Raw genomic sequence first — 24,095 nt, forward strand, 5'->3', positions numbered from 1 at the left:
GGGGTAGTGCAGAACCCGATTCGTCGCCGAACACAGTGCAATGCCACTCGTCAGCAATATTACGAATAAATTAAGTTGGAACGTTCACATAGATAAAATTGCCAGAACACTGAGAAAATGCAGCAGGTCTAATAAAGAGACAGCCTATACTATGCTTGTACGTCCTCTTCTGGGGTACTGCTGTGCAGTGTGGGATCTGCATCAGATAGGGCCGGTGGATAACTTGAAAAAAATTCAAAGAATGTCAGCTCGTTTTGTACTATCCCGAAACAGGGGAGAGAGCGCCACGGATGTGATATGTAAACTGGGGTGGCAACCATAAGGGTTTCTTCGTTGCGGGAGGGTATTCTCATAAAATTTCAGTCACCAGCTTTCTTCTCAGAGTGTGAAAATATTGTGTCGGCGCCCAACTACATAGGGAGGAATGATCGTCGCAATAAAATAAGAAAAATCATACCTTGCACGGAAACTGCTAAGTGTTCTTTTTCTCCACACGCTATTCGATAGTGGAGCGGCAGAGAAATGGTCAAGGTGGTTCGAAAAACCCCGTGCCAGGCACTACAGACTAACGATGTAGACGTAGACCTACAATATATGCTTCCTGGTGATGGCGCCACTGCAAACGTCTCTGTTTGTCTTGTGGTGTCAGCGGCATTGTGCACATGTGACAGTAATTCCCCAGTTCGGCTGCTGTCAGTCTTGGTCCAATGGTGTTGAATGGCACAGTATGTCGCATTGAGTCCATTACTTGTTCTCAGAGTACAGGCGCATATGTGAAGCGGTTACCATGTGCTTGGTGCGCAATACAGCCATCATCCCTTCTCGTGGTCAGGCGTGATCTGATCGAGAAGAACATTGACGACGTGAAATCACCATCCCAAACCTACGCTTCCAAAATCAGGCCACTGTGACTTTTGGGCAATCCATAAATACAGGTACCGTACGATGCGACCGATTGGCCACCTGGAGACCCACAATGAGGCCCTTTTCAGATTGTGTCAGACGTGGATACCGCTGCCCCACTCAACATCTCATACTGACTGAGGTGGGGCAGTGGATAGCACACAGGGCTCATATTTGCGAGGGCAACTCTTCAAATCCGAGACCATCAATCCTGATTTAGGTTCTCTGTGATTCCCCTAAGTTGCTCACTCAAATGCCAGGGAGATTGCTTTGAAAGGGTACGGTCGATTTTCTTCCCCATCCCTTGAAACATTCTGTTGGTTGTGCGCCACCTCTAATCACCCTGACGTCGATGGAACCTTAAATCATAACCTTCCTTCCCCTCTTCCTTCAACATCTGACCCTGTCCACTTTCTTATACGACGGCCGGAGTGGCCGAGTGGTTCTAGGCGCTATAGTCTGGAACTGCGTGACCGCTACGGTCGCAGGTTGGAATCCTGCCTCCGGCATGGATGTGTGTTGTCCTTAGGTTAGTTAGGTTTACGTAGTTCTAAGTTCTAGAGGACTGATGACCACAGAAGTTAAGTCCCATAGTGCTCAGAGCCATTTGAACCATTTTGAACTTTCTTATATACCCTACCAAGTCTGGTACCAGCAATAAACATGAACAACTTTAGTACCATCTGGGGCTGCTCTACCTCTACCTGTCACGAACACTGCCACTCCAATCATTTACATACCCACCAATGGTCTGTACATGTACATAGTTACATTGACATCTGACCGTGTCTTGTGCGAGCTTCACTTCCTTTATCAGGCAGTGTATTTACACTACTGGCCATTAAAATTGCTACACCACGAAGATGACGTGCTACAAACGCGAAATTTAACCGACAGGAAGAAGATGCTGTGATATGCCAATGATTAGCTTTTCAGAGCATTCACACAAGGTTGGCGCCTTTTGCGACACCTACAACGTGCTGACATGAGGAAAGTTTCCAACCGATTTCTCATACACAAACAGCAGTTGACAGGCGTAGCCTGGTGAAACGTTGTTGTGTTTCCTCGTGTAAGGAGGAGAAATCTGTATCATCACGTTTCCGACTTTGATAAATGTCGGATTGTAGCCTATCGCGATTGCGGTTTATCGTATCGCGACATTGCTGCTCGCGTTGGTCGAGGTCCAATGACTGTTAGCAGAATATGGAATCGGTGGGTTCAGGGGGGTAATAGGGAACGCCGTGCTGGATCCCAACGGCCTCGTATCACTAGCAGTCGAGATGACAGGCTTCTTGTCTGCATGGCTGTAACGGATCGTGCAGCCACATCTCGATCCCTGAGTCAACAGATGGGGAGGTTTGCAAGACACGAACAGTTCGACGACGTTTGCAGCAGCATGGACTGTCAGCTCGGAGACCGTGGCAGCGGTTATCCTTGACGCTGCATCACAGACAGGAGCGCCTGCAATGGCGTACTCAACGACGAACCTGGGTGCACGATTGGCAAAACGTCCTTTTTTCGGATGAATCCAGGTTCTGTTTACAGCATCATGATGGTCGTATACTTGTTGGGCGACATCGTGGTGAACGCACATTGGAAGCGTGGATTCGTCATCACCATACTGACGCATCACCTGGCGTGATGATATAGGGTGCCATTGGTTACACGTTTTAGTCACCTCTTGTTCGCATTGACGGCACTTTGAACAGTGGACGTTACATTTCAGACGTGTTACGACCCGTGGCTCTACCCTTCATTTGATCCCTGTGAAACCCTACATTTCAACAGGATAATGCACGACCACATGTTACAGGTCCTGTACGGGCCTTTCTGGATACAGAAAATGTTCGACTGCTGCCCTGGCCAGCACATTCTCCAGATCTCTCACCAACTGAAAACGTCTGGTCAATGGTGGTCGAGCAACTGGCTCATCGCAATACGCCAGTCACTACTCTTGATGACCTGTGGTATCGTGTTGAAGCTGCATGGGCAGCTGTACCTGTACACGCCATCCAAGCTCTGTTTGACTCAGTGCCCAGGTGTATCATGGCTGTTCTTACGGCCAGAGGTGGTTGTTCTGGGTACTGATTTCTCAGGATCCATGCACCAAAATTTCGAGAAAATGTAATCACATGTCAGTTCAAGTATAATATATTTGTCCAATGAATACCTGTTTATGATCTACATTTCTTCTTGGTGTAGCAATTTTAATGGCCAGTAGTGTATATTATGAATTAACTTTTTGGATAAATTTGATGAAGTACAGTTTTTTTTTTTTTTTTTTTTTTTTTTTTTTTTTTTTTTTTTTTTTTGAATGGTGTTTGCTCGTTCATACACATGATGAGTAGTTTATACAGGCAGCTTATTAAAATCGTATACCTTATACAGTTTATTTTTGGAGCTTCTTTGCTAGCCTTGTACTCCAGTTCATTGTGAGGAAAACTGCATCCAAATGCTGGCGTTTGTATTGTTCACAATGTAGCAGAATTTGCGGCCTCATAGCGCGCTACATCAGTGGATCTTGTTGCCATAGAAGAGTCTGGGGTTTTGAATCAGTAAGTGCAACATAGCAGTGAACATTTGGTACCTCTACAGTGTCTGATCATCCACGAGTAGCTCCAGCTGGCCGGCCGCGGTGGCCTTGCGGTTCTGGCGCTGCAGTCCGGAACCGCGGGACTGCCACGGTCGCAGGTTCGAATCATGCCTCGGGCATGGGTGTGTGTGATGTCCTTAGGTTGGTTAGGTTTAAGTAGTTCTAAGTTCTAGGGGACTTATGACCCAAGATGTTGAGTCCCATAGTGCTCAGAGTCATTTGAACCATTTTTGAAGTACCTCCAGCTGTGTACCAGTAGAAATTGGATCTGTATCAGTGCGCATTGTGTTAGCCATTTAGTAATGTAGATATCGCACGTATTTTTATACGTGACAGTTTCAAATGTGAAAAAAGTATACATTAAGAGGAGGTTAACGCTATACTTTTGCCAGACTGCTGCCGCACAGCACTCACTTGCCGTAGTCGGGGTCGTCGGGCCGAGGCGAGACGCGGCCCTGGAAGTGGTCGGAGAAGGGGTTGGTGGCCTGCGACTCGGCGTGCTCCTGCGCCACGCGGTCGAACAGCTGCACGCGGTCCAGCAGGCGCGGGCTGCTGCTGCGCCGCCGGCGTGGCTCCTCGCCCGGCACACCCTGAGGAAGGACGCCTTTTGTCGCAAAGAAAGCTCGGCGCTATAAAATGTGCAGACAGACTCTGAGAGCGCGGCCCTGACCCACTGTGTTTCCCCAGCTACAGCACATACAGTGCGTCCGAGGTAAAAGTGGGCCTGTGACAGTAATACACAAAGCTGGTCAGGAAAAAACCATCACTTCATTTAAAACTGTAATATACTTTTGTTGGTTACAATTAGAAATTTTTGACAAAATTGGACAAACTTGTCACAGGGATGGAAATCGCTATTGCTGCTTGTAGAACATGTACACTTCCTGTTTTTATCAAACTGACCTGTTTCAGACAGTGTAGTCCTTCTTTGTATCTGTTAAAATACATAAAAATAAATGACAATCGGTTTACAATCTTGTGTTTACAATATTTGGGTAGTTTGATAAGTCTGGTAAACATACATGAAAAAATTGAACCATGGTTGGTAAGCTTGATTATTCCAAGGTTTGTATAAAGAATTTCAACAATGTGCAGCACACAGTTCATTATTGACAGATTTCTGAATTGTTCAGTGAGTCGATTGCAACTGGAAATGAAAAAAAAAAAAAACAAGTTTCATGCCGTTATTAAACATTTTCATTTGAACTTGGGCTGCCACACAAATCAAAACAGAAGTGGATGAAGTTCATGCAGACTTTGCAACACCTTTGAAGACTACTTAATTTTAGATTACTGAATTTAAATGTGGTCGACCAAGCAACCAAGACAAAGAATGCTGTGGCCGTCCAGTTGATGTTACCACAAAGGAAACCAGTGACAAAATCCACAATATGGAAACGCAAGACTGCTGGATACAAATTCGTGAGATTTCTGAAACTGCGAGCATCTCAGCTGAGGGAGAACTAACTACAGAGAAGTTGTGTGTGCTCTGTGCGAAGTGGATGCCACAATGGCTCGCAACCAACCAAAAGCATACCTGGCACCGTGTTTCAGCACGATTTGCGACTGTTGATGAAACCTGGCTCCATCATTACACACTTGAGTCAAAACCACATTCAAAACGGTGGACAAATGCTGATGAAAGTGCATTGAAGAAGGCAGAGATTATCTTGTCAGCTGGTACTGTGATGACAACTGTATTTTGGGATTCCCAAGGAATAATCCTCATAGATAACTGTTATGCTTCATTGTTGGATCTTTGGAAACTTTCATCAGCTGAAAAACGACTGAGGTTGGCACGCAACAAAGTTCTCTTTCACCAGAATAACGCAGTATCCCAGACATTAGTCATAAAAATGGCGAAGGTGCATTAAATGGCTTCTTATCCAACCTCTTCACCAGACTTAGCTCCAAGTTACTTCTCCCCGCTCCCTAACGTGAAACTCTGGCTTGCTGGGAAGAAATTTTCAGTAAATGGGGAAGTGATACTTGCAATCAACGAGTATTTTTCAGAGCTTAACAGAACCTATTTTTCTGATGAGATGAAAAAACCGAAGGAGCACTGGACCAAGTGTATATTCCACAGAGGGGACTATATTGAGAAGTAAGGTGAGTGACTTGCGACACAAACATTTTTTTTCTTTTTTTTTATTGCCAGACTTATCAAACTCGAATTAGAGAGCTAAAATATATTCTATCTAATTTGTTGTAGTAACCAGTCTTAATGGAACACTATCAAGGTCACTGCCATATGGCAGTGCACTGTCGCTTTACATTAAAATTGCAAATAAAATGATGTAATGGGCTTGTTGAGTTTTTGAGTGCCTTTTACACATACCGTCGCAATTAAACATAAAGTTTTGAAATAATTTGTACATAAAACAAACCAGAGGATTACACAAAAAACATAACTGAGGAGTTCCTAGATTGACAAAGATACGTTCCTGTAGAGAGAAACAGTTAGAAAACTTTTAAGATGTGTCGTCTCCTTTTTTGCTAACCCATTGTAAAGGAAGCTGCGTAAATGACAGGCTATAGTATCATAAACACCCGATGGGAACCCTCTGTCACGAAACCAGTCAGTTTGAAATAATACAAACAGCAATCGATAGAGGAACAATAATGATAGCCTTGAAGACAAACAAAAATTACACGAAGCGAAATGTAGTGTGAGGAGGGCCATGCGAGAGGCGTTCAGTGAATTCGAAAGTAAAGTTCTATGTACTGACTTGGCAGAAAATCCTAAGAAATTTTCGTCTTATGTTAAAGCGGTAGGTGGATCAACAAAATGTCCAGTCACTCTGTGACCAAAATTGTTCTGAAACGGAGGATGACAGACTAAAGGCCGAAATACTAAATGTCTTTTTCCAAAGCTGTTTCACAGAGGAAGACTGCACTGTAGTTCCTTCTCTAGATTGTCGCACAGATGACAAAATGGTAGATATCGAAATAGATGACAGAGTGATAGAAAATCAATTAAAATCGCTCAAAAGATGAAAGGCCGCTGGTCCTGGTGGGATAGCAGTTCGATTTTACACAGAGTACGCGAATGAACTTGCCCCCCTTCTTGCAGCGGAGTACCGTAGGTCTCTGGAAGAGCGTAGCGTTCCCAAAAAATTAGAAAAGGGCACAGGTCAGCCCGTTTTCAAGAAGAGACGTCGAACAGATGTGCAGAACTATAGACCTATATTTCTAACGTCGATCAGTTGTAGAATTTTGGAATACGTATTATGTTCGAGTATAATGACTTTTCTGGAGACTAGAAATCTACTCTGTAGGAATCAGCAAGAGTTTCGAAAAAGACTATCGTGTGAAACCCAGCTCGCGCTATTCGTCCATGAGACTCAGAGGGCCATAGACACGGGTTCCCAGGTAGATGCCGTGTTTCTTGACTTCCGCAAGGCGTTCGATACAGTTCCCCACAGTCGTTTAATGAACAAAGAAAGAGCATATGGACGATCAGACCAATTGTGTGATTGGATTGAAGAGTTCCTAGATAACAGAACGCAGCATGTCATTCTCAATGGAGAGAAGTCTTGTAAGCAGGCTGTTTAGGTTTTTATGTTGGTCTATCTAAGTAGGCTGTTTAGGTTTTTATGTTGGTAACGTCACGTAGCGCTCTGTATGAAAATCACTGGCTGTGTTGTGTGCAGTCTGTGGCTGGTTGGCGCTGTTGAAATATTCGCTATTGTAGTGTTGGACAGTTCGATGTGAACAGAGCGTATATATATATATATAATCTTTCATTTGCTAACTATGCCTATCAGTAGTTTGTGCCTTCAGTACTTAGAATCCTTTATTTAGCTGGTAGTATTGGCGCTCTCTGTAGTGCAGTAGTTCGAGTAACGAATATTTTTGTGAGGTAAGTGATTCATGAAAGGAATAGGTTATCGTTAGTCACGGCCAGTTTTTTGTAGGGACTGTTGCAAGTCAGATTGCGTTGCACTAAAAATATTGTGTGTCAGTTTAGTGTTGATCAGAATAAGTAAAGAGAGAAATGTCTGAGTACGTTCAGTTCTGCTCAGCTGTTTGAAAATCAGATAACATAAGAGGTTTATCAGCACAGTAATAGATAAATTTTCTAAGGGGATGTTTCAGTCTTCCGAAATAAGAGTGATTTAAACTGGAATGACCGTATAAAATTAATCGTCAGTAAAGCAGATGCCAGACTGAGATTCATTAGAAGAATCCCAAAGAAATGCAGTTCGAAAACAAAAGAAGTAGGTTACAGTACACTTGTTCCCCCACTGCTCGAATACTGCTCACCGGTGTGGGATCCGTACCAGATAGGGTTGATTGAAGAGATAGAGAAGATCCAACGGAGAGCAGCGCGCTTCGTTACAGGATCATTTAGTAATCGCGAAAGCGTTACGGAGATGATAGATACACTCCAGTGGAAGAGTCAGCAGGAGAGACGCTCAGTAGCTCGGTACGGGCTTTTGTTGAAGTTTCGAGAACATACCTTCACAGAGGAATCAAGCAGTATGTTGCTCCCTCCTACGTATATCTCGCGAAGAGACCGTGATGATAAAATCAGAGAGATTAGAGCCCACACAGAGGCATACCGACAATCCTTTCCACGAACAATACGATACTGGAATAGAAGGGAGAACCGATAGAGGTACTCAGGGTACCCTCCGCCACACACCGCCAGGTGGCTTGTGGAGTATAGATGTCGATGTAGATGTACATACTTTCCACAAAACTTCATAGTAGACGTAGATACTTTGCACAAAACTTCATAGTCTACATGGTGACCATAAAGGGTCTTCATGTTTCCCTAGAAGCGGAAATTTATTAAACATCATCGTAACAAGAACACAAATCTGTACATCTCAATGCAATTGCCTCCAAGAAGAGTTGTAGTCACTGGCAATCTTCCACAAATCGGGTCACTCTGATGTAGCTGCAGACGTATAGGGGACCGATGACCTCAGATTTTAAGTCCCATAGTGCTCAGAGCCATTTGAACCATAATGTTAGAACACAATATATCTTCCAAAATGTTGCTGCATATCGACGTTTATGATGTGGGAGGGTAATTTAGTGATTACTGCAATTATCCTTCTTGAATACTGGTGTGACCTGTGCAACTTTCCAGTGTTTGTGTACGGATCTTTCGTAGAGTGAGCGGTTGTCCACGATTGTTAAGTAAGGAGCTACTGCATCAGCATTCTCTGAAAGGAACCTAACTGGTATACAGTCTCGATGAGAAGACTCGATTTTATTACGTGATTTAAGTTGTCTCACTACTCCGAGGATATCCACTTCTAAGTTATTCATGTTGTCAGGTGTTCTAGATTTGCGTTCTGTAATATTTACTTAGTCTCCTTTGGTGAAGGGATTTCGGAAGTCTGCTTTAGCAGTACTGTCGTCGATAGCATTTCCATTGCTGTCGGCTACAGAAGGCATCGATTGTCTCTTGCGGCTAGCATGTCTTACATACGACCAGAATCTGTTTGGATTTTCTGCCAGGTTTCGAGACAAAGTTTCGCTGTGGAAAGTACGCTGCAGCGCCAAAGAAAATGGTATAAGGATGCGTATTCAAATAGAGAGGTATGTAAACAGGCAGAATACGGCGCTGCTGTCGGCTACAGCTAAATCAGACAAGTGTCTGGCGCAGTTGTTAGATCGGTTACTGCTGCTATAATGACAGGTTACCAGAATTTAAGTGAGTTTCAACGTTATAGTCGGCGCACGAGCCTTGGGACAAAGAATCTCCGAGGTAGTAATGAAGTGGGCTTTTACCCATACGATCAGTTCACGAGTGTACCGTGCATATTAAGAGTCCGGTAAAACATAAAGTCTCCGACATCGCTGCGGCCGGAAAAAGATCCTGCAACAACAGGATCAACGACGACTGAACAGAATCGTTCAACGTGATAGAAGTGTAACCCTTCCGTAAAATGCTGCAGATTTCAGTACTGGACAATCAGCAAGTGCCAACGCGGGAGCCAGCGACAGTGGCCGAACGGTTCTAGGCGCTTCAGTCCGGAACGGTGCAACCGCTACGGTCGCAGGTTCGAATCCTGCTGCGGGCATGGATGTGTGTGATGTCCTTAGGTTAGTTAGGTTTAAGTAGTTCTAAGTATAGGGGACTGATGACCTCACCTGTTAAGTCCCATAGTGCTCAGAGCCATTTGAACCATTTTTGTTTTGTTTTTTGAGTTAGTTCGTGAGCCTACGCGAATAGTAAACGGCTTTGAAAACACACTTGACCTCTTAGCAACAAATAATCCTGAGTTAACAACGATCATCAAAACCGATTCAGGGATTAGTGAAGACAGGGTTGTCGTAGCGAGATTGAATATTGTAATCCCCAAATCCTCCAAAAATGAACGAAAAATATACCTATTCAAAAAAGCAGATAAAGATTCACTTGACGCCTTCCTCAGAGGCAATCTCTACTCATTCCAAATTAAGAATACAAGTGTACACCAGATGAGGCTTAAAATCAAAGAAATAGTATCGGCAGCAATAAAGAGATTTACACCAAATAAATTAACAAACGACGGAGCTGATCCTCCTTGGTACACAAAACGGGTCAGAACACTGTTGCGGAAACAACGAAACAAACATGCCAAATTTAAACAGACGCAAAATCCCCAAGATTGGCGATCTTTTACAGAAGCTCAAAATTTAGCGCGGACTTGAATCCGAGATGCTAATTACAGCTTGCACAACGAAACTCTGTGTCGAAACCAGTCAGAAAATCCAAAGATATTAAGGTCGTATGCGAAGTATGTTAGCGGCAATAAACAATCAATGCCTTCTCTGCGCGATAGCAATGGAGATACTATCGAAGACAGTGCTGCCAAAGCAGAGTTACTAAACACGGTCTACCGAAATGCCTTTACAAAAGAACACGAAGTAAATATTCCAGAATTCGAATAAAGAACAGCTGCGAACATGAGTAACGTAGAAGCAGATATGCTCGGAGTAGTGAAGCAACTTAAATCACTTAATAAAAGCAAGTCTTCTGGTCCAGACTGTATACGATTTTGGTTGCTTTCAGAGTATGCTGATGCAATAGCTCCACACTTAACAATCATATACAACCGTTCGCTAGACGAAAGATCTGCACCCAAAGGCTGGAAAGTTGCACAGGTCACAGCAATATTCAAGAAAGGTAGCAGGAGTAATCCACTAAATTACAGGCCCATATCGTTAACGTCGATATGCCGCAGGATTTTGGAACATATATTGTGTCCGAACATTATGAACTACCTCGAAGGAAACAGTCTATTGACACAATGTCAACACGAATTTAGAAAACATCGTTCTTGTGAAACACAACTAGCTTTTTATTCGCATGAACTGTTGGGTGCTATTGACAAGCGATTTCAAACTGGTTCCGTATTTCTGGTTTTCCGGAAGGCTTTTGACGCTGTAGACGCAAGCGGCTTGCAGTGAAACTTCGTGCTTACGGAATATCGTCCAGATATTTGGCTGGATTCGCGATTTCCTGCCAGAAAGGTCACAGTTCTTAGCAACTGACGGGAAGTGATCGAGTAAAACACAGGAGATTCCTGACATTTCCCAAGGTAGTGTTACAGGCCCTCTGCTGTTCGTTATCTATCTGAGCAACCGTCTTAGGTTGTTTGCAGATGATGCTGTCGTTTATCGACTAGTGAAGTCATCAGAAGTTCAAAACAAACTGCAAAACGATTTTGAAAAGATAGCCGTATGGTGCGAAACTTGGCGACTAACCTTAAATAAGCCGCCCGGTTGGCCGTGCGGTCTAACGCACTGCTTTCCGGGCGGGAAGGATCGCCTGGTCCCCGGCACGAATCCGCCTGGCGGATTTGTGTAGAGGGCCGGTGAGCCCGCCAGCCTGTGGATGGTTTTTAGGTGGTTTTCCATCTGCCTCGGCGAATGCGGGCTGGTTCCCCTTATTCCGTCTCAGCTAACTATGTCGGTGATTGCTGCGCAAACAAGTTCTCCACGTACGCGTACACCACCATTACTCTACCATGCAAACATAGGGGCTACACTCGTCTGGTGTGAGACGTTCCCTGGGGGGGCCACCGGGGGCCGAACCGCTCAATAACCCTGGGTTCGGTGTGGGGCGGCGGAGGGGTGAAGTGGACTGCGGCAGTCGTCGTGGGGTTGTGGACCACTGCGGCTGCGGTGGGAGCGGAGCCCCTCCGTCGTTTCTAGGTCCCCAGTTAACATAACATAACCTTAAATAACGAAAAGTGTGAGTCATCCACATGAGTGCGAAAAGAATCCGTTAAACTTCTGGTACACGATAAAAAATCACTGAAATATAAAGGCTGTAAATTCAGCTAAATATCTAGGAATTACAATTATGAACAACCCTGAATTGGAAGAAACACACAGGAAATGTTGTGGAGAAGGCTAACCAAAGACTGCTTTTTATTGCCAAGACACTTAGAAAATGTAACAAACCTACTAAGGAGACTGCCTACAGTACGCTTGTCCGTCCTCTTTTAGAATACTGCTGCGCTGTGTAGGATCCTTACCAGGTACGATTGATGCAATACATCGAAAAAGTTCAAAGAAAGGCAGCACGTTTTGTATTATCGCGAAATGGGGGAGAGAGTGTCACTGAAATGACACAGGATTTGGGTGGACATCATTAAAAGAAGACGTTTTGCTCTGCGGAGGAATGTTCTCTCGAATTTCCAATCACCAACTTCCTCCTCTGAATAAGAAAATATTTTGTTGAAGCCTAGCTACATAAGGAGATACGAGCACCATAAAATAGGGGAAATCAGAGCTCTTACGGGAAGGTATACATGTTCGTTCTTTTCGCGAGCTGTACGAGATACGAATAATAGAGAATTGTGAAGGTGGTTCGATGAACCTTCTGGCAGGTACTTAAATGTGACTTGCGGTGTATCCATGTAGATGTAGACAGCACAGTGATTTTGTTTCTTGTGCAATAGTGTGTAACGGTACTTGAATTACGTAACCATTACGGCACCTCACCTCAATCTCTCGATACCAGCAATATTCTACTGTGTTTCTGTAAAATAGTTAACATATATCTGTGACAACATTCAGACTTGATTTCATTAATGTAGAGGTACTTTGATACATCGATATGTTTATATTGCAATGACATTATTCTTATATGTATTCTTTCTTTTGTCACTATGATGTTTGACGTACTTGAAACTGATTTTTGGGCGCGTAATCGTTAATTAGAGAGTCAAGTCTTGACCGTCATGTTGAAAAGACGCAAATTGTAGCCAGTTTATGAAATGTGAACTTTAACAGTGAGGAAGATATTTTCAAGTATGTTTTATATTGTGAAGTGGTGATGCAACAAAAGTAATAAAAAAGAAGTGTAACTTAAATGCGGAGTGCTGATTACTTTTTGCATCACCGTTGTGCTAAATTGCAAAAGTTTAATCTTCAAGAATGGGTTATGAAACACATCTATAAAACTTTTGAATATCGTAGAATAACACCTAGGCCTCTTTCCATCCGAGCTTGGAATCATCACTACCTAGATTTTCGACGATTGAGCCATGAGTTCACAACGAGACCAGCATGGGAAACACGAAAAGATGAGTGCCTAGTTTATCCATTATTTCATGAAATGCCGTTATTAACTGTGCTCTAATGACACCTGCCACATAGTATAACTTTGTTGTTGTCTGTAAATGCAATATTTAGCAGCGTGAGCAAGACTAAAATCATAATTAATTTTTGACCTTTGTTGTGGTAGGGTTGTTAGAAGTCACGGGCCAACAAGGATGAATGCCACCCTCCGCCACACACCGTCAGGTGGCTTGCGGAGTATGGAGTAGATGTAGAATGTGCGGGTGAGTTATCGTCACGCAAGGGCCACGAATTGTCTCGCCACATTTCTGGCCATTCCCTTCTCACACTTTCTCGCAGGCGTCGCAACACATCCTGATAGTACCATCGATTAACAGTTTCACTGTGGTACAAATTCGTGATGAACTAATCCTTCAAAATCAAATGAAACTATCAGCTTGGCCTTGGCATCTGACCTGCCGAGCGTTTTTTGGCCTCCCAGGAGCTTTCCAGGCCCATTGTGAAGACTAAACCTTCGTTTTCTTTTATTTTTATTTACTCGCCAAGTTCGGCAGGACCAATTTGAACAGCGAATCTCCAAGGTCATGGAACGTGTCAGTACATTAAATTACAACATAAAAGCAATAACAGATAAAAATAAAATGTTCATGAACCCAGAAAACTCAAGCCATTAGCTTAAGTAACCGCAATAAATATTACAACATAAGAATCAGCTTAATATTTCAAGGAACTCCTCGTCAGAATAGGAGTGACCCATGAGAAAACTCTTCAGTTTCGATTTGAAAGTGCGTGGACTACTGTTAAGATTTTTGAATTCGAGTGGTAGCTTATTGAAAATGGATGCAGCAGTATACTCCACACCTTTCTGCACACGAGTTAAGGTAGTCCGATCTAAATCCAGGATTGATTTTCTGCCGATTATTAACTGAGTGAAAGCTGGTTATTCTTGGCACTAAACTAAAGTTGTTAACAAGAAATGACAGTATATATATATATATATATATATATATATATATATATATATATATATATATACAGCAAAGACTACCAAATCCACCAGTTAGTCCCTCAGCCGTTAGGGGTAAAACCAAATGGGACTCGGGGCAAGTAAGGCTAGCAACCTGCTTACCTGGTACTTTAAATATGATGCTGGCAACAATCAGAGCAAAATGCCTCGGACCTTTGGAGGTGACGGAGTCCCACCTCTAACTGACAAACCAGGGACTCCTAAGATACGACTTGGCAAACAAATGGTAATGAGATGGGGAGCTATTAATATCAATGGGGGCTACTCTGGGAAGAAGGTAGAGCTGGCAGAGGCTGCAAGTAAGATGGGGCTGGACGTTTTAGCTGTTAGTGACATTCGGGTAAGGGGTGAGAAAGAAGAGGAAGTGGGAGAATACAAGGTCTACCTGTCAGGAGTCAAAACAGGAATAGCACAATGGGGTGTAGGGCTTTACATCAGGAAAGAAATGGAACCCAGCGTAGTTGCAATAAGGTATGTAAACGAACGACTGATGTGGATAGATTTGACAGTGTCTAGCAAGAAAATTAGGATTGTGTCAGTATATTCGCATTGTGAAGGGGCAGATCAAGATAAGATGGATAGTTTTTATGAGGCACTCAGTGATGTAGTTGTTAGAGTAAAGGACGTGTTCTGCTCATGGGTGATTTTAACGCCAGGATTGGAAATCGAACAGAAGGGTATGAAAAGGTTATGGGTAAATTTGGAGAGGATATGGAGGCCAACAGGAACGGGAAACAACTCTTGGATTTATGTGCCAGTATGGGCTTAGTAATCACATACTCATTTTTTAAACATAAGAACATTCACCGGTATACTTGGGAAGGCAGGGGAACCAGATCTGTCATTGACTATATAATAACAGATCAGGAATTCAGGAAGGCTGTGAGGGACACACGTGTATTCAGGGGATTCTTTGATGACACTGATCATTATTTAATCTGCAGTGAAATTGGGATTGTGAAGCCGAAAGTGCAGGAGGTCAGGTCCATATGTAGGAGGATAAGAGTGAAGAAACTTCAGGATAAGAAATCAGGCACAAGTACATAACAGCGATCTCAGAAAGGTACCAGTTAGTTGAATGTAGTCAATTACAGTCATTGGAATAGGAATGGACAAGGTACAGGGACACAGTACTAGAAGTGGCTAAAGATTGTCTTGGAACAGTAGTGTGTAAAAGTAGGATGAAGCAAACAGCTTGGTGGAATGACACAGTCAAGGCAGCCTGTAAAAGGAAAAGGAAGGCGTATCAAAAATGGCTACATACCGGAACCCAGGTAGACAGAGAAAGTTATGTTGAAGAAAGAAACAAAGCCAAACAGATAATTGCAGCATCCAAGAAGAAATCGTGGGAAGACTTTGGAAACAGGTTGGAGACTATGGGTCAAGCTGCTGGAAAACAATTCGGGAGTGTAATTAGCAGTCTTCAAAAGGGAGGTAAGAAGGAAATGACAAGTATTTTGGACAGGTCAGGAAAACTGCTGGTGAATCCTGTGGATGCCTTGGGCAGATGGAGGGAATATTTTGAAGAGTTGCTCAATGTAGGTGAAAATGCGATCAGTAATGTTTCAGATTTCGAGGTAGAATGGGATAGGAATGATGATGGAAATAGGATCACATTTGAGGAAGTGGAAAAATGGTCAATAGATTGCAGTGCAATAAAGCGGCTGGGGTGGATGAAATTAAGTCGGAACTCATCAAATACAGTGGAATGTCAGGTCTTAAATGGCTACACAGGATAATTGAAATGGCCTGGGAGTCGGGACAGGTTCCATCAGACTGGACAAACGCAGTAATCACACCAATCTTTAAACATGGAAACAGAAAAGATTGTAATAACTACAGAGGTATCTCTTTAATCAGCGTTGTGGGTAAAATCTTCTCAGGTATTGTTGAAAGGAAAGTGCGAGTATTAGTTGAGGACCAATTGGATGAAAATCAGTGTGTGTTTAGGCCTCTTAGAGGTTGTCAGGACCAGATCTTTAGCTTACGGCAAATAATGGAGAAGTGTTATGAGTGGAACAGGGAATTGTATCTGTGCTTTATAGATCTAGAAAAGGCATATGACTGGGTTCCTAGGAGGAAGTTATTGTCTGTTCTATGAGATTATGGAATAGGAGGCAAACTTTTGCAAGCACTTAAAGGTCTTTACATGGATAGTCAGGCAGCAGTTAGAGTTGACGGTAAATTGAGTTCATGGTTCAGAGTAGTTTCAGGGGTAAGACAAGGCTGCAACCTGTCTCCACTGTTGTTCATATTATTTATGGATCATATATTGAAAACAATAGACTGGCTCTGTGAGATTAAGATATGTGAACACAAAATAAGCAGTCTTGCATATGCGGATGACTTAGTTGTGATGGCAGATTCGATTGAAAGTTTGCAAAGTAATATTTCAGAGCTAGATCAGAAATGTAAGGACTATGGTATGAAGATTAGCATCTCCAAAACGAAAGTAATGGCAGTGGGAAAGAAATATAAACGGATTGAGTGCCAAATATGAGGAACAAAGTTAGAACAGGTGGACGGTTTCAAGTACTTAGGATGCATATTCTCACAGGATGGCAACATAGTGAAAGAACTGGAAGCGAGGTGTAGCAAAGCTAATGCAGTGAGCGCTCAGCTACGATCTACTCTCTTCTGCAAGAAGGAAGTCAGTACCGAGACTAAGTTATCTGTGCACCGTTCAATCTTTCGACCAACTTTGTTGTATGGGAGCGAAAGCTGGGTGGATTCAGGTTACCTTATCAACAAGGTTGAGGTTACGGATATGAAAGTAGGAAGGATGATTGCAGGTACTAGTAGATGGGAACAATGGCAGGAGGGTGTGCACAATGATGAAATCAAAGAAAAACTGGGAATGAACTCTATAGATGTAGCAGTCAGGGCGAACAGGCTTAGATGGTGGGGTCATGTTACACGCATGGGAGAAGCAAGGTTACCCAAGAGACTCATGGATTCAGCAGTAGAGGGTAGGAGGAGTCGGGTCAGACCGAGGAGAAGGTACCTGGATTCGGTTAAGAATGATTTTGAAGTAATAGGTTTAACATCAGAAGAGGCACCAATGTTAGCACTGAATAGGGGATCATGGAAGACTGTATAAGGGGGGGCTATGCTCCAGACTGAGCGCTGAAAGGCATAATCAGTCTTAAATGATGATGATGATTATACATATATATATATATTTGCGAGGCCAATGTCTAAATACCCAGACTCATGAGCAGGGGCCGACAAGAGGTTCGCGAACATACACCACCTTTTGCCTGAACTGCCCGTTTCTGGGTCAAAAACATTCTTTTAGGATTGGAAGAGGTACTATGAAGGCTTTCACGACCGGATGACATATCTTCTGGTAAACCTTCCGGGATGTAAGGTCGTGGTCAATGAAACTCTTCAGCTCCTAACGTTTCGCCCAGAGCTGCGCTGGACAGCTTCAGAGGGGTGTTTCTTCTCCTCTGAAGATGTCCAGCGCAGCTCTGGACGAAACGTGAGGAGCTGAAGAGGCTGAAGAGTTTCATGGACCACGACCTTACATCCCGGAAGGTTTACCAGAAGATATGGAAGAGGTACCCCAAAATATGATACCATACGACATAAGCGAATGAAAATAAGCAAAGTAGACTATTTTCGTGTCGAACGATCGTTCACTTCCGATACCGTTCGAATAGTAAAAATGGAAGCATTAAGTCTCTGAACAAGATCCTGAACGTGGGCATTCCACGACAGTTTACTATCTAGAAATTTGAACTGTTCAGTTTCACTAATCATAGGCCCATTCTGTGAAATTAAAACGTAAGGTTTTGTTGAATTATATGTTAGAAACGGTAAAAAAGTGAGTCTTAGTGTGATTTAGCGTTAGTTTATTTTGTACAAGCCATGAACTGCACCACTTGAAACCGAGCCAATGTTGCACACAACATCCTTTACTACCAAGCTAGTCAGCTAACAGAAATATTTTAGAGTTACCTGTAATACTAGAGGACATGTACCGTATATAAATAAGGAACAGGAATGGACCGGCCGGGGTGGCCGAACGGTTCTAGGCGCTACAGTCTCGAACCGCGCGACCGCTACGGTCGCAGGTTCGAATCCTCCCTCGGGCATGGATGTGTGTGATGTCCTTAGGTTAGTTAGGTTTAAGTAGTTCCAAGTTCTATGGGACTGATGACCTCAGCAGTTAAGTCGCGTAGTGCTCAGAGCCAAGGAACAGGAATGGCCCTAAACTGATCCCTGGGGCACCACCCATTTGACTGTACCCTACTCAGGCTCCACATCACAGCCATCTACAACACTGTGCATAATGAGCTTTTGCTGTCTGTTGCTAAAGTAATATGTGAACCAATCGTGAGTTACGCCCCATATTCCGTAATGGTACAACTTCTGGAGCAATATTTTGTAAATGATGACTAACTGAAAACCTCAGCTGCCGACAGGTGTTGTTGTTATACCTCGATGTGGACAGCTGAAAATGTGTGCCCCGACCGGAAGTCGAACCCGGGATCTCCTGCTTACATGGCAGACGCTCTATCCATCTGAGCCACCAAGGACACAGATGAATAGCGCGACTGCAGGGACTTATCCCGTGCACGCTTCCCGTGAGACTCACATTCCCAACTGTCCACAATTCTACATATGTATTGTACCTTATAGACATTTGCCCACCCACTCGTTAGTCGCGCACGCTCTGGCGATTCCCGTAAGAGTTTGGGCAACCTGTGCGCATTCGCACAGACGAAGGTCAATGGCTGGGTAGCCTTTAACTATATATACGAAGACAGCAACTTGTTCTCGAAAGAACAGTTACTGTTGATGACCGTGCAGCTTTTCCCTGGAATAAATGATGACTAACCGAAAACCTCAGTGAGTGGGCAAATGTCTATAAGGTACAATACATATGTAGAATTGTGGACAGTTGAGAATGTGAGTCTCACGGGAAGCGTGCACGGGATAAGTCCCCGCAGTCGCGCTATTCATCTCTGTCCTCGGTGGTTCAGATGGATAGAGCGTCTGCCATGTAAGCAGGAGATCCCGGGTTCGAGTCCCGATCGGGGCACACATTTTCAGCGGTCCACATCGAGGTATATCAACAATACCTGTCGACAGCTGAGGTTTGGAGTTAAGTCATTTATTCCAGGGAAAAGCTGCACGGTCATCAACAGTAACTGTTCTTTCGAGAAGAAGTTACTGTCTTCGCAATATTTTGTGATGAGGACAACCAAACGCCTTAGTTAAATCAAAAATTATGTTTCGCACTCGAAATATTTTGTTTAACCCATCCAGTAACTCACAGAGAAAAGAGGATATAGCATTTTCAGTTGTTAAACGACTTCTACAGCCGAACTGTACGTTTGATAGCAAATTATAAAATGATCAATTATCCTTACATATATGATGGTTGAGCGCCGAACTGAACTGTAGACTTCTTAAAGGAAATCGTTAGCCCACAAAATACGTGGGTACTTACTTGCCACTGACTGGCTGATACACATCCTATCCTAGCCGATATTAGTACGAAACCTAGGGTTGCCATCCGTTCTGATATATCGGGACCGTCACCGTTACGTACCTTCCTGTCCCGACATCCCGACAATACACAGTTTTTTCCCGATTTTGCAAAATACGAGCTTGACTCAAGTACAGTAGTAACGCCATCTGTTAGGGCAACATGGAAATGCAGCCTCACTTAGTTTTATTTATGTCAGCAAGTTCATGTTGACAAGGTCGTCACACAGATACTGTTGCATGTTGTGTATCCCGTATCGATGATGCAAGCAAATTCCAGCCCTAGCGTCACCGTTAGAGAAAATAGCAGACAACTCCAGCAGTATGAGGCTGTAACTATTTAAACAGAGCCTCGAGGAAGAACCGGACAGTTGCCATTGGTGGACGTAATACGAACAACGAGTGCAAGTTAGTAATGTTAGAAGTGTTTACTGCGGGTATGTAGGACGTGACGTGCATAGTGACGCGATGATTATTGTACGATTATAGGATAGCAGAAAAAACACTGGTAGCAGTTACTTCTGTAAAACATCTGGGAGTATGCGTACGGAACGATTTGAAGTGGAATGATCATATAAAATTAAATGTTGGTAAGGCGGATGCCAGGTTGAGATTCATTGGGAGAGTCCTTAGAAAATGTAGTCCATCAACAAAGGAGGTGGCTTACAAAACACTCATTCGACCTCTACTTGAGTATTGCTCATCAGTGTGGGATCCGTACCAGATCGGATTGACGGAGGAGATAGAGAAGATCCAAAGAAGAGCGGCGCGCTTCGTCACAGGGTTATTTGGTATTTCCGGATGAGGTATCGAATATATTGCTTCCCGCTACTTATAGCTCCCGAGGAGATCACGAATGTAAAATTAGAGAGATTCGAGCGCGCACGGAGGCTTTCCGGCAGTCGTTCTTCCCGCGAACCATACGCGACTCTAACAGGAAAGGGAGGTAATGACAGTGGCACGTAAAGTGCCCTCCGCCACACACCGTTGGGTGGCTTACGTAGTATAAACGTAGATGTAGATGTAGACTAAAACGTTATTGTCGACTGGAGTCTAATAAACTTTTCATAGCTGACGAAAATGCCTGAGGATAGATAGAGATAGTGACATTTTTCGAATGATTACTCAAAAGAGTGGTCTTTTGTCAGGTAAGGACGTACGGATTAGGGAGAGTAAGATTTGTAGCCGTTTCATGTCAGCAACTTACGGAAATATGGAAGATGGCAGGCACCACATTTCTACAAAGAATCATACAAACAGATACGTGGTAGCATCGACCTCAAAACATACTACATTGATGATTAAAGAAGATATCCGAAACAATTGCTCGTTGCTGCTGCAGAACTAACGGTAGCTTATAAAGTTATCAAACATCATCACTCTCCAGTTCTTTTGACTGTACCGTAAATCTCAATGGCGCAACGTATCCTGACTCCGAAGTCGCCGCAAAACAGTCTACAGCCACGACAAAAGCTACAGCGATTGTTGAAAATACACTACTGGCTATTAAAATTGCTACACCAAGAAGAAATGCAGATGATAAACGGGTATTCAATGGACAAATATATTATACTACAACTGACATGTGATTACATTTTCACGCAATTTGGGTGCATAGAGAAGTCAGTACCCAGAACAACCACCTCTGGCCCTAATAACGGCCTTGATACGCCTGGGCATTGAGTCAAACAGAGGATGGATGGCGTGTACAGGTACAGCTGCCCATGCAGCTTCAACACGATACCGCAGTTCATCAAGAGTAGTGACTGGCGTATTGTGACGAGCCAGTTGTTCGGCCACCATTGACCAGACGTTTTCAACTGGTGAGAGATCTGGAGAATGTGCTGGCCAGGGCAGCAGTCGAACATTTTCTGTATCCAGAAAGGTCCGTACAAGACCTGCAACATGCGGTCGTGCATTATCCTGCTGAAATATAGGGTTTTGCAGAGATCGAATGAAGGGTAGAGCCAGGGGTAATAACACATCTTAAATGTAACGTCCACTGTTTAAAGGGCCGTCAATGCGAAGAAGAGGTCACCGAGACGTGTAACCAATGGCACCCCATACGATCACGGCGGATAATACGCCAGTATGGGGATGACTAATACCCGCTTCCTATGTGCGTTCACCGCGATGTCGCCAATCACGGATGCGACCATCATGATGCGGTAAACAGAACGTGGATTCATCCGAAAACATGACGTTTTGCCTTTCGTGCACCCAGGTTCGTCGTTGAGTGCACCATCGCAGGCGCTCCTGTCTGTGATGCAGCGTCAAGGGTAGCCGCAGCCACGGTCTCCGAGCTGATAGTCCGTGCTGCTGCAAACGTCGTCGAATTGTTCGTGCAGATGGTTGTTGTCTTGCAAACGTCCCCATCTGTTGACTCAGGCATCGAGACGTGGCTGCACAATCCGTTCCAGCCGTGCGGATAAGATGCCTGTCATCTCGACTGCTAGTGATAAGAGGGCGTTGGGATCCAGTACGGCGTTCCGTATTACCCTCCTGAACCCACCGATTCCATATTCTGCTAAGAGTCATTGGAACTCGACCGACGCGAGCAGCAATGTCGCGATACGCTAAACCGCAATCGCGATAGGCTACAATCCGACCTTTATCAAAGTCGGAAACGTGATGGTACGTATTTCTCCTCCTTACACGAGGCATCACAACAACTTTTCACCAGGCAACGCCGGTCAACTGCTGTTTGCGTATGAGAAATCGGTTGGAAACTTTCCTCATGTCAGCACATTGTACGTGTCGCTTAAATTTCGCGTCTGTAGCACTTCATCTTCGTGGTGTAGCAATTTTTATGGCCAGTAGTGCATACGCGCACCAGACTCCGCTTCGGAATGGTAAAAAGACAATCGCAAAATGTTTCATTTTACGCCACAGGCACCGACTCATCGAATAATAATGCTGAAAAAAATTTTTGCGTTAGTTATTCAGTACTTAAGTGAAACTGTTGCGCTGAATAACGAAACATTGGAGGCAACTGCGAAGTTTTGTCTAGATACTTTAAGACGATTTCAAATTCCATCAGATAAATTAATCGCATCTTGTGTAGGCAACACCAATACCAGCTTCGGAGGGCACCACTGATGCGGCCAGCGGAATGTGTTTCACCAAATTAAAAAGCAACTAGGAAAAAAATGTAGAAGGAATTTGATACCCTGCCCATAGTCTCCACAATACTATATCGAGCGCTGCTAGAGTCTTAACAGTCGATATTTATATAATTGTCATGAAAATATTTAATTGTTTTCGAATATGCGCGGTAAGGACAGAGAAGCTGAATGCGTTCTGCTTATATGTTGATGTCATTCATCAGACTCTTCTACCTCACTCAAAAACAAGATGGCTGTCGTTAATGTACGAAGTTGAGAGAATTCTTAAGCTTTGGATACCATTAAAAAAAATTTTTTACGCTAAAGACAGGCCACCTATTTATAATGCATAGAGAAAAATAAAGTCTCGATAACTGAAATAAGAAATACATTAAACTTCCTGGCAAATTAAAACTGTGTGCTGGACCGAGACTCGAACTCGGGACCTTTGACTTTCGCAGGCAACTGAGCTACCCAAGCACGAGTCACGCCCCGTCCTCACAGCTTTACTTCTCCCAGTACCTCGTCTCCTACCCTCCAAACTTGTCCGCGAAAGGCAAAGGTCCCGAGTTCGAGTCTCGGTCCAGCACACAGTTTTAATCTGCCAGGAAGTTTCACATCAGCGCACACTCCGCTGCAGAGTGAAAATTTCATTCTAGAAGAAATATATATCGACATTCAAGGAATTCTGAATGAAAGGATGACTGCCAATTATATTGGGATGCAAACCAAGATGAACTTTAACAGATTAAAGAATGAGAACCCTAACCAAGAAATAACTAACCTGATTTCGGAATCTGAGGAAGAGAAAACGGGTTTGTCTCTCGCAGCATTTGATTACTTAGATACAAGGACTATTTGTTTAAATAGATATGACGTATTTAATTGGATGACGCTACCTGAAATCTAATATTGGGTGACGATTGAAAGCACTATATATATATATATATATATATATATGTGTGTGTGTGTGTGTGTGTGTGTGTGTGTAAAGGGTGTGAAGATTTCAGGCGACAATTGTTTTCAGAGCTATTCAGAAACGAAGCGTGACTCTGAAGGCTGCTAGTCTATACACTCCGTGGAAGAGAGATGGATTTACTTTCGTAAGAAAACGGTAAGTCCTGGACGCAAGTGCCCACTGCTAAAATTATGCCAGTTTCCTACTGCCGCAAAAAATGGTTCAAATGGCTCTGAGCACTGTGGCACTTAACTGCTGAGGTCATCAGTCCCCTAGAACTTAGAACTACGTAAACCTAACTAACCTAAGGACATCACACACATCCATGCCCGAGGCAGGATTCGAACCTGCGACCGTAGCAGTCGCGCGGTTCCGAACTGAAGCGCCTAGAACCGCTCGGCGACCGCGGCCGGCCCTATTGCCGCACACAACTCTACCGTCGAGCCAGTTGACTGTCGTGAGAATTCGACCGCTGCC

The 24,095-nt window shown here is 43.7% G+C and overlaps 1 protein-coding gene across 1 annotated transcript in view; it reads right to left on the reverse strand.

The window, feature by feature from the left end:
* The window catches only part of LOC124720402 (actin-binding Rho-activating protein-like), a 193,365-nt gene that overhangs the window by 137,577 nt on the left and 31,693 nt on the right, over positions 1-24,095 (reverse strand). Inside the window, exon 2 of the mRNA XM_047245740.1 lies at positions 3,911-4,086. Within this exon, the coding sequence (XP_047101696.1) occupies positions 3,911-4,086 (176 nt within the window). The remainder of the gene's footprint in view (positions 1-3,910; positions 4,087-24,095) is intronic.

This window comes from Schistocerca piceifrons, chromosome 11, assembly GCF_021461385.2.
Source record: "Schistocerca piceifrons isolate TAMUIC-IGC-003096 chromosome 11, iqSchPice1.1, whole genome shotgun sequence".
In the NCBI taxonomy this organism is placed as follows: Eukaryota; Metazoa; Arthropoda; class Insecta; order Orthoptera; family Acrididae; genus Schistocerca; species Schistocerca piceifrons.